This window comes from Aythya fuligula, chromosome 1 (genome assembly GCF_009819795.1).
Source record: "Aythya fuligula isolate bAytFul2 chromosome 1, bAytFul2.pri, whole genome shotgun sequence".
Lineage (NCBI taxonomy): Eukaryota > Metazoa > Chordata > Aves > Anseriformes > Anatidae > Aythya > Aythya fuligula.
The window spans coordinates 42498861-42511299 of NC_045559.1; the positions used below are offsets into that span (position 1 = coordinate 42498861).

The following is a 12439-nucleotide window of genomic DNA, read 5'->3' on the forward strand; positions in this document are numbered from 1 at the left end:
TTTCCTAACATCCAGCCTAAACCTCCCCTGTCCCTGTTGTATATCTTACACGTGTTTTAATTTGTAGTTCCTAGTGCTCCCAGGGATATTGTTTTTTCCAATGTGCAATCAACAAGTGTGACCTTGAACTGGAGATCACCAAAATCTATCTTTGGCTACTTTCAAAACTACAAGATTACCACACAGCTACAGTCCATCCACTGCAGCAACTGGGAAATTAAGGAATGTATTGAATATGAGATGCATCAATATTTATATGAAAACATGGTGGATGACAAGATAGAAAAGACTGTGTATGGACTAAAAAAATACAGATGGTACAGATTTGCAGTTGCTGCCAGTACGAATGTTGGTTATGGCAGTTCTTCACCTTGGATTTCTACACAAACGCTTCCTGGCTGTAAGTAAGGATGTTTGTCATATGTAATATTGCTCTTACAATATGTATAACAATGTGGTCATGTAAATAATCAAGAACACTTATTAGAAGTTATTTCTTCATAGACCTGTAATACTGGTTTTCTTGCAACTCTTCAAGTACAAAATATGATTTTAATCATTTGGTAGGTATGTGTTCTTCACACTACTTCAGATTTTAATACCTTTTACTTGCTATATTATATATACTGTTTGCTCATTAGCAATTTAATTTCTCAGCCCTCGTCTGCCTCTAGAGTTGGTAAATCTGATTTTTTTCTACTTTGGGTTGATATGCTGTTTTCAATTCATCTTCATATGTGGGAATGAAGTTATTCATTATTAAGTAAGTGGGAACGAAATAACACTTTTCTGAAGTTCTGCTGTACATTCCTGTCAGAATAATATAAAGAGTATTTTCAGAGGAATTCAGATTTCTTTTCAATACCATTGTCTACCTAACGAGATTGCAGATCAGAGTAGCCATGGGGCTGACATGCCTCAGCTGAGGTTTCAGTTTCCAAAGAGGAGTTAATTGTCACAGACATGTTGTCACTAGATATTTGAGACAAAAGGACATGAAACATAAATTATTTAGGTCGTTGACATGGGGACATATAACCTTTCCTACCAGTCCACAGCCTGCCTAGGTCAGAGCACATTTGAGATCTGGCCTTTGGTCTGTGTGGAGCAAAAGAGAACCACCGTGAGTGGCCCGACTAAATCATAGCTCCTTCACTCCATTCCTCTTTCACTTAGTAATCTTAGTAGAGACCAAAGAATTAAATAGCTGTGTACCAAGGACTATTCAGTGGTCTACCAACTTACTTTGTTCTGTTCATGTTTTAACAATCATGTGATCTGAATGCAGAAAGCTTTTTTAAGCTTGCATTCATTTAAGCTTTTTTTTCACCATAAAAGTGAACTTCACAACAACCCATTTTTCATACAGAGCGCAGAAGCAGTCCTTTGGACTGAAAAGTACTGGAATCAGCTATGGAGTCATTCTCATGTGTGCTGACTCTTTGTCCAGTGTTTTTTGGAGGGATGTAAATAAATACAATATTATAAATGAAAGTTAAAACAAACAAACAAACAAACAAAAACACCATATGACTCCAGATGGAACAAAAAAAAAATAGCTAAAAGAAGCTGTGCAACTTGTGATCCAGAAGTTCTGAGAGATTTTGTACTATTAGATAGATCTCAGCTGCTGAGATGTCATGGAATGAATCACAGAATGGTTTGGGTTGGAAGGGACCTTAAAGACCATCTGGTTCCAACGCTCCTGCCATGGGAAAGGACACCTCCCTCAAGATCAGATTGCTGTAAGCCCCATCCAGCCTGGCTTTGAACACTTCCAGGGATGGGGCATCCACAGTTTCTCTGGGCAACCTGTGCCAGTGCCTCACCACTCTTTGAAAGAAGAATTTCTTCCTAATGCCTAATCTAAATCTAGCTTTTTCAGTTCAGAGCCATTAGCTCCTGTCCTATCACTACATGAGCTTTTAAAAAGTTCCTCCCCAGCTTTCCTGTAGGCCCCCTTTAAGTACTGGAAGGCCACTATAAGGTCTATGATTCTATGATTCTATGATTCTATAAGGTCTCCCTGGAGCCTTCTCTTCTCCAGGCTGAACATCCCCAGCTCTCTCCACCTGTCCCCAAAGGAGAGCTGATCCAGCCCCCTGAGCATCCTTGTGGCCCTCCTGTGGACTCAGTCCAACAGGTCCATGTCTATGCAAATACTTTTCTTCCAAAAAATATTGCTGAACTTAGGAAAGGTAGGGATTTAAAGCAGACAGAGAGGCAGATAATCAAAACATACGCAATCACATAAAGATAGGATCATCTTTATGATTTCCTGTCCAGACAGTGACAGTTTGGTTTATAATAATTAGTTTATAATAACTAGTTTAGTTTCTTATCAGTCTTACTGAGGAGTTGGAAGTTAAAAGCAGAAAAGCCTCACTTGACTGCGCAAACCATTTCCATGCGGATGCAGTGTTGTTCTCAGCACTAGGTTTCCAGTGTGCTCTATTAGCCTGTTTAAAAACATTTCTAGAAGTTAAGTTCCACCAGCCCAGATGTGAGTGGCCCCTGGCCTGTGTCTGTAGTGGGAGAAGAGAGCAGCAACACATTACCTGTGAACTAAATCAATGACACATAGAGAGATGAACTGCCTATAAAACATACTGCCCCAGAGTCAAGGGAGCATGGGCAGTATTCCAGATATGTCTGGGTGCTGGTCTTTTTCCTGGGGCAATGGCAATCAGCTGAGGAGGAAAAAAGAGGAACAAGGCATGTCACAGCTGGGTAGCCAGCTGGCAGCTTCAGCAGCGCCAAGACCCTCCCTGAGCAGTGGTTGGATTTCGTGAAAGGCAGGTTTCGAACTACCTGACCTTATGCACCCCACAGACTCATCTGTAAAAGTATCATTAAATAGACTAAGAAATTTTACTTCTTTTTCCTTTGCAAAGGTTACTCTCTGTAGCAGAGAAGAGAAGTTTGGGGAGTGAACAAAAAAAATCTTGCCCAGTGCTCTGGGAAGCCCTGTAGAGTGCATCCACAGAACAGGTGTAGCTCCCCCTCTCCTCTCTCTCTGTAGCTCCCCCTGTCCTCTCCCTCATGGACTGAGCCAAGCATCCCCTGGATTAGTCTGCTGGTACCCAGCCAATATACATGGTCTGTTAGGGCTTAAGGGTGCTTAGATGCTATGTAAAATAGCCTGAGTACTTAGCCCCTAAAATCAATGGGAGTTGTGTTTGCAGATTTGAGGGCAGAAGTTAGCCACCATTCTGATTTTATAGAAATGCCTCTGTAAGACATTGCTTCCAAAAAAAAAAAAAATCACAAACAAACAAACCACACACGTTACCTTGGTTCTGAAATAATACTCAAATGATTTTGCTTCAGAAATAATTGGGAACTCAGAATTTTTTTGTTTTTCTCAAGCCTATAGTTATATTCAGGAATATACAACATTTAAGCAAAAAACTGTTAGACTCGGTTCCAAGAATGTAAAGAGATGAAATATTGACAACAACAACAAAAAAATACATAACAGAAACTGTAAAAATATTCTTTACATTTTCAAGTGTTGAGTATTGGACTGTTGTGCTACAGCAGCAAAAGCTAATAATTGTTAATATCCAATGACAAAGGTGAAGATCTTTAATTCTTTATTTCAGTTGTTCATTATGAAGGTAAACTTAAGGCTAATGGAATTATTTTTAAGATTCTTCAACTCACTATCACGTTTCAAACAAAAAATAATGGCAGCCTTCTGTACTGAAGGAAGTTATAGTGTTATGCCATGGAAAATGTTACAGGTTATGCGGTACAGTCCAGTTCTCACAGTCAGATAAACTATTCAGTCTTCTGTCTTGCAGATTATTCTCACAGGAACTGTCCTACTGCCTCATAAACTAGTTTGATGGCACTGTTATTGCTTAGCTGATGGATTACCTAAGAGCCAAATCTACTTTGCAAGATGAAATATTTTCAACATAACTTAGATTTATATAGTTACCAGTACAGAAGATCATAGTGCTGTGTCACAGTAAGGGAAAGGGCAACAAATGTTTTCCATAGCTAAGGAAACTTTGTTCCCTCATACCTGCGCTTCCACTAAGTTTCATTTTTGTATTTATAAGAATAAGATTGGCTGAATTCATACTTTCTAAGAGACAAATCACTTTGAAGGGTGGATGTTAAGGCTGGTAAACGAAGGACAGTGAGATCATTGAACTTATTTTGGATCTCATACAGTTACACAATGCAATGCTTTTTGGTAAACTTCCAAGTCTCCTAATGCCAGGATATACTGAGATACAAGGGAAAATCCCAGATGTTAGAATGTCCCATGAAGGATAGAACAAAGATGCATGGGGCAGAGAGTTATGCTACCTTCTTTCCCAATCCCAGCTGATACCCAGTTGCTTGGTACACTTCTAAAAATATTTCTGTGTGGTGAAAAGCTTTGGCTGTATACCAGATAGATTTTGCCTGGGAGAATTTGGTTTTCTGTGCTCCTTTCATTCTCTCAGAACACAATATTGGAGAGTAAGTATGGTCTAGTATAAGATATAAATGTTTCAATTTATGTAAAAGTAACCTAGGTAATTATAAAATGATATAAATTAGCCTCACACTTAAATTTTGTTGGGAAAAAGGGCTGGTCTTAGCCAAACTGGCAAGCATGAATTCATGAATTTCTGTTAGAAGATTGGACTATTCAGATTTATTTTTGAGGGTTATCCTAAATGATGGGCTATCCAGACTTATGTTTAAGCTAACACACTTAACTGCTGCCTTAGCATCAGGACACAGATGGATGGGAAAGATGACCCTGACCTCCATAAGACCCACATTCCTCTGCAAGGATAGAAGCATGATAATCAGGAAATGATGGTTATTAGTTACAGAAAATGCATTATTGTGAAAACCAGGAGAAAAGTGCTTATGAGAGGAAGTGATTGGATTATGGCGGAATGAGAGAATAAGTCTAGGTCATTTCTACTGAGTAAATTGCTGTGATTTATAAGAGAAAGGGTATAGTGATATCATGGACTTGTATTGACTGGATTCATTTCACAAACAAACCTAAATCAGAATATGGCAGCTACCTACTGAAGCAAAACATTTTTTAGAAAGATGGTTTTTGTAAAACATGAGGCACTTCAGACACATTTCGTTTGCTAGTTGCCTAAGTATGTAGCTTATTTCAGAAAATATTTAATTTTAGTATCATTCAGTTGATGTCTGATATATTACTTTTAATGATGAAAATAAATCAGGTATTAATGCTTACGTGTATTTTAGATCAGTGCCCTAAGTACAGTATGCTCAATTAGAATTTTCTTGAAAGTATCTCAAAATGTGTCAAATAGAACTATAGAAATATGGAAATAAAATAATTCAGATTGGATAATTTGTACATTACGTTATGCTTAAAGTCATTTCATGCCATCATCATCTAATGAATAAGTGTAAATTGGCTTTGGGGGAAAAAAAGGAAAAAAAAAAAAAAAAAAGAAAGATTAAACACTCCATTAATGCTATAAAAGAGTAATGGAAGTTTATCTATGGAAACTAGGTAGGTTTGGAAACGAACAAAGGCTTGAGAAACTATATAAAGTTTTATACTGTTTTTAAGAAAGTTTGGTTGGAGATGCAACTACCACAGTTACTGAAAGCACTATTCACAGTAAAAGTCACTGTTTGAACAAGTCTCATATGTATTACCTGAAAAGTAACCTTAATTTGCTCTAATTCTATTTTTTAGGGGAGCAGTGTTTTCACCACCCCTTATGTACTTTCATACATAGTTCACTCAGTTACAGTCTTCATTCAGTTGTTTGATCCTATTCATTATTTTAGAGGACTGCTTCCAATGGCTGAATTTGATCCTCCCTACAAAGTCTAGTATATTCCTGCTAATCCCGGCACACAACTCTACCTCCTATATCCAATATCCTGAACTCTTCACAGCACCTTCTCAACTCCCAGTTTTTCCCATTTTATTCTGCCAACATGGTGCAAAATGTGCACCTTCACAGTGCAAAATCTCTCCTCGTGAGGCTTCACAACTAATTTCAATAGTTACATACCTTCTGTGCTATTTTTCATTTTCCTAATATTTTCTACCTGACAAGCTAAGTAACTTTGTATACACTAAAATTCCTCATAAAACTCTCTGACAGACTGTTTGCTGATATGTGTTAATCACTGTTGTAATTTTTTTTCAGGTAGATTAAAAAAAAAAAAAAAAAAAAAAAAAGCACCATGAAGCCAAGGAATTATGTACAAATCTGTTGTGCCTTCTATAACACACTGTTCACTGGTATATGTCACAGTTGTCTTTTTTGTAGTAGACAAAAAAAGAAGGCACCATGGAGCAAATTTATGGCATTATATACAAATCTGTTGTCCATTGTATTCCAAATTTTAGCTTCCCCAAATTTACCACAGGCATTGAGAAAAAGTAATGCCACTTACTCTGAGAGTTTCTGTATTGTTATATGAATTCAAGAACATAATAAATTTATCATTTATGAGTAAGAAATAACTAGGTGAATTCACATATCACCATGACAAAGAAAATTTTAGGAAACGCTATTTTTTAATGTGATCATTCTTCCCTTCTTACAATTCCTGCTAGTTTTTGGTATGTATTTTCCAGAGTTTCTCAACATGTTAAGAGTAAGTGAAAATGAAACCTAGATTTTTTTTTCTGTATATATTTTTTGAACCAGTACTGTCCAACATTATTGGAAATCTTTTCCAGCTTGCAGAAGACCTTGTATTTTTATAATTTCTTGTTCTTTGCATGATTAGTCTGACATAAACTTTCTCCTGTATATTATGCATGCCTTTTCATGTAAATAGCTATATATATATATTGTTTGTGATGCAAAATGCATGTAATCAACCTGTAATTAAAAAAAAAGACAACAAAAAAACCCTGTAGTTTCCAGTTACAATGATGTTGTAGGCATTTAAGACACTATAAATGCTGTGATATGTTTAACAAAAGCTGTGTTTCTAAATCCCAGTGTATACTTCATAAATGAGAACAAATATATATATATATATATATAATTATTTAAGCAGTCTACAATCGTAAAGTTGTGAAAAAGTTTTATTTTCAAATAGAAAAATAATCTCTACTGGCTGCTAAAATTGCTGGTTTATTTGTTGTGAACTTCTCTGGCTGTGATTCACATAAGCATTTTTTTTCTGTAGCTCCAGATGGTCCTCCAGAAAATGTGACGGTGTTAGCTACATCTCCTCACAGTATTAATATCAGCTGGAGTGAACCTGTCATCATTACTGGACCAACATGCTATCTTATAGACATTGCCTCAGTAAGACAACTCTGTTCTACTTTTTATAATAATACAGATGCTTAGTGATATAAAAACTCACAACAATTTATTTTTTTTTTAATGGAAGTTATAGCATAGACATAAACTGGAGTGAAAAATTATATGACTGAAGCATCCATTTTCACATCAACTCCAAAAAAGAATTCATTACACATTTATAAATTTCTTAATGGGAGATAGATTAATTAATTGATATGAAAGAATGTGTGCTAATAGATCTTGCACAATAAAGGTTTAGCTATAATTGTATGCAGCAAAACAATAGCTGAGCTTTGCAGAGGTGTACCTTCTTCCAACAATAATGATATTGTTTACCAGTAAAAATGATAATGACATATTTAATCCAAAGAAAAAGGTCATTGTCATAATTTTACAGATGAGTGAAGAGCCTAGCAATCAGAATTGACTTGTACAAAGTTACACAGTGCATCAGAGGGCCAATTTTAAAGTCAAACCAGATTTTTCACTTTCCACTTGGTGCTCTGTCCATCAAATTAACTGTATTTTGGTAGCACAGCAATAACACTTCTTTCTTCTTGATCTTTATAAGCAAAAAAAAAGCATAAGAGAAAATCTCTAATGGCCTTTTTGTTTTCATCCTGTACTGCCCTTAAAACAACCATTAATAAACCACAAGTTGTTTTTGTTTTTAAAAAGTAGTACTTTTTTGCCTGAGAGTATTTCAAGTAAGCCATTTTATCTTTAGGGATTCCTTGTTACCTGATGTTATCTTTCTAATGATCAGTAGCTACAGGTGTCGATTCTGTAGATAATTCTCTTAATAGACAAATCTGCTACTTCCTAAAGGCCGATGTACCTGTCACAATATGTTTGCAATGAAAATTTGGATGTATGTTTTATTTTCCCAATGAGAATTTTGTGAAGACTCCAAATTCCACAAAATTCTGTATGTACAAACTCATTCATTTTAGTTCTCAACTGAGTGTTTTTAAGGATTTACAAAAATTGGCTCACAGAACAGAATAATTTCAGATTTCTACTCTGACATATTTATTCTTAAAAGGCCTTAATTAGGCCTTATTTTTTAATAATGTATTTGGATTTTATAAGGCAAATGGAACCAAACCATACAACTTTAGAAAGAATATAAATATAATGATGCATTGTTGTGATTGTATTTTAGCTCTGGTATAAATATTTATATGCCAAATTTTTGATAGTCAGATAGGAAAAGCCCTTGATGGCCATCCCAGGAAATGAATGTCTGTTAAGTCCATCAGAAAGTTTAGTTCAGGTTAATTCTCAGTGGGGATAGATGCATATCTGTCGAATAAAAGGTATGATAGAACTATTCTAATGTTTTAGCAGCTGTGTTTAATACAGATTGCATCCAGTGGGAAAACTACTGTACAGCTTCCTAATCCTCTTTTCAAATAACATACTGAAGAAACAATAATGAAAACATCATTAACTGAAGTAGTGGGAATAGACATAAAAAGAATTTTGAAAATGATACTTGATCATATGCTAGAAAAAAAAACAAACATATTTTATCTTTCTCCTTTTTTTAACTTAAGATTAGATTGGATATGAAGCTCAACATTGTATATTTTTCTACAGAACTACAGATTACTTTAGATGTAGGGATCTCAATAAGTAATCTTGTGCATATACTTGCTGTAATGCAGAAACAAGCATACCTGGAATCTTCCTGACAGGCAATTCATTATCTTGTTCTTAAAAATGTCCAGTGTGGAAAGCTGCTCAACAACCTTCCATAGATTATTCTTAGATTAATTTTTATTAATTTTATTTAATTTATTTAATTTAATTTATTTATTCATGTATTGTTTTTAACTAACATTACAGTCACAGCCTTAGTTATATGGTTAGGTATATTGTTGCAATTCTTGTAATATTTAATAATTATCTTTTTTAGTGAAAATATCATTTTTATTTGTATTTTCTCAAACACCAAAACCAATGGATTATCCTCAGTTCAGTAACATCCTTCTTATATTTTGAAGTTATTACTGTCTTCTGCCACCTTTCCCTTTCTAGATTAATCCCCAATTATTTAAACCTTCCAGCTCTTCTTGTGATAGAATTACCCCATTCTACTGTCTTAGCAGTAGTGTTGTTATTAATGAATCCCAAGAAGAATTGCTTTCTCTGTGGTGCTATCAACATCATACATTGCTACCCAATTTTCTTTTTGTTTTTGTATTCCAAATCATTTAAAACTATATAGCTGATCTTCTTCTGGATCTCTGCCTAGTTTGTTTCCCATTTCAGATTAGTACTGCTCTCTTGACCCACTGTCTGCCAATTGGTCTATGTTTGCTCCGTGGAAGAGGGCACCAATTTCCTTCCAACCCATTACATCCATATTACACAAAGTATTTAAGAACCAACATGAGTGGGGTGGGTGTATACCCCCTTGTGCAGCTTTCTAGCTGTGCAGCGGTTAGGAAAGGAGTGAGATACAAGTTAAATATGGTGTTCAAATAGTAATACCCTGCTGTTGGCTGTTTGAAATCTTGTAAATATTTTATTATATTTTTTTAATTATTATTTTGCAGGTAGATAATGACAATTATAAAGCCCAGTTTCTGAAGACAAATGATGAGGATAAAATCCTAGAAATTTCTGATTTGAAGGCATTTACAAGATATTCTGTAGTAATCATTGCCTTTACGGGTGACGTTAATGCTGCAGCCATTGAAGGCAAGGCTAGTTCTCCAGTAATTGTATCCACTTTTGAAGCAGGTTTGTATTTTTCTCCACTTCATCTGGATCAAAGTTTGCTGTTTTTCTTTCATCTGATAAATGACAGTTTTGAAGAAATGGTGCGCTTTTAATGCAGATTTGTACTCACAATATTTTTTTCTTTAATGTTTAGAAGGTGCCAATCAGCAAGAAAACTATGGTGATAATAAATAATAAGATTTACCTTTAAGTGATTTGGATCACACTGCTTATAAATGGCACCTGTACTGAACTTAGGACATAATTTGTGTATTATTAGTGGAAGGAGGTTGGTAGCCCAGAAGTGCTGTGCTAAAGTCAGCTGTACATTTTCAAAACAATCTGGAGAAGGAGGTAGATATTAAGGTGAAAAACCTGCTGATGCTATTAAGTTTTTCAGAGAAATATAATTGAGCACTGAATGTGAGGAACTATATGAGGAGTCATGACACCAAGAGGCTTTACAGTAAAGTAGACAACATTTGCTTAGGAAAATATAAACATGTACATAGGAAAGATATAGTTCTATCTTAATATACATAGTTCCTGGTTGTGCTCCATCTGTTACTTCTGCAAGTTTTGAGTGGTTCACTAAGGATATTTAAAAAAAAAATCTGAAAAAAACATTGAAGTTTTGTTTCATTCAAACTAATTATCAACTCCATCTAAAGTACAATTTCCTTATCTATAGTGAGGTTAGCCCCAAGTCAACCAGTTTATCTATATATTCAAATTAATTTCAGATTAGCATATACTACATAGTGATTGTATTTATCATTTATCTTTCCTTCCATGTATGAAAATCTAATGTCCCTAGTGATAGGATAAGTGTGTGCATATATGTAAATATATATATAATGCCTTTAATATGACAAATTCTAAGGTTTTCATGACCTGTTTATATCCCCAGGGATTTTTATTGTGGAAAAATGAATGAAGATTAAATTTTTTGGTATCTGAGTCTGTCTTGTGAGCTATCTTTTTTGGTTTGTGAGCCACCTTTTTTGGTAGCCTTTTCCTTCATGTGAAAGTGTGATACACTAGAAGGTTGGGTAACCACAATGAAGAACAGTTGTTTTTTCCATCTCATCTCATCTGGTTTGCATAGTCTAGCACACAGTTGAGTATCTGAGGAAGATAGGACTAATTTACATAGACTTTACTCCTCCAGAGAAATCTGAGTTATTATACATTGGCTAGGGTAAAAATAATAAAAAAAATAAAAAAAATAAAAATTTAAAAAAAAAAAAAAAAAAGGAATATTGACAACTGCATCTAAGTCCTTGTCTGAGGGAATGTTTTTACTCTCAGTTACTTCATTTCACTGTTTAGAGGTCATGCTACATATTTGTCTGCTCAGGTAGAGCAGTAAATATTCAGCTGCCTGGAAAGAATGTTACAGCCTTTTTCTTTCAGACAGAGACATTGGGAAAATGATTTATACCTCTGCTGTCTTGACAATAAACTACTGGAATAAAAGTTTGACAAATAACTGTCTTTGGCAAAAGTTCATGTTGTGTTTGTGTGGTTGTTGGCTTCTGATACAATTTTGGACAGAAGCAGAAACACTTGTTTGACCCATTGTAATTTCCTGCATATGTCTGGGCATCAGCTAGTGGAAAACTTTTTTCTTAGAGTTAGCTGTGATAAGCATGGTGGTTTGTTTATATGTTGGGAGGGAGCTCACTGTTGTGGGAAGGCTTTCAAGAAAGGATACTCAAGACTAACACTTGCTTCTTGCATGTCAACCCATGAGAGGATTTGTTTACCTCAGGATATATTTCAAGGTACAGTGGTGCCTTTAGGCTCTCTGAGTAGAAAATCAGAAGAAACTTTTCTGAGTAGAAACTAATGAGGGTTATCTAACAATTATTTTTAATATTTATAGCATTAAATGCTATCATCAAGAATAATACTTAAATTTAACTTTCATTTGTCTTTGTAAATATTTACATAAGTAATAAAATTGAGATTTTTTGGTAAAAGCAGAAAATACAAATGAAATATAGATAATGTGAAAGTATAATTTGTAATTTTTCAGGTTTTACTCTAATAGTCATAGCAGTGAACTGATTTAAGTGGATCACTAAATGTCTGTTTCAGTGCCTGAAGACTCACCTAACAACATAACATTTCAGAAGATACCTGATGAGGTAACAAAGTTCCAAGTGACATTTGTGCCGCCATCTGAACCAAATGGGAATATTCAGGTGTATCAAGCTATGGTGTACAATGAAGATGACCCTGCTGCTATCCAGATCCACAACCTTAGTGTCATTGATAAAACAGATCAGTCGGTCACTGCGATGATAGAAGGACTGAAAGGAGGACATACCTATAATGTCAGCGTAAGAATTAATACTTTTTCTTTGGTGTGATTGAGAGATTAGCCTGGATACGGAACACAAAACTAAGCCAAATCAAAA

The 12439-nt window shown here is 35.0% G+C and overlaps 1 protein-coding gene across 1 annotated transcript in view; it reads left to right on the top strand.

Moving 5' to 3' along the window:
* PTPRQ (protein tyrosine phosphatase receptor type Q) overlaps positions 1–12439 on the top strand; it is a 104282-nt gene that overhangs the window by 56389 nt on the left and 35454 nt on the right. Inside the window, exons 26-29 of the mRNA XM_032207501.1 lie at positions 68–400; positions 7162–7283; positions 9848–10034; positions 12117–12361. Of these exons, the coding sequence (XP_032063392.1) occupies positions 68–400; positions 7162–7283; positions 9848–10034; positions 12117–12361 (887 nt within the window). The remainder of the gene's footprint in view (positions 1–67; positions 401–7161; positions 7284–9847; positions 10035–12116; positions 12362–12439) is intronic.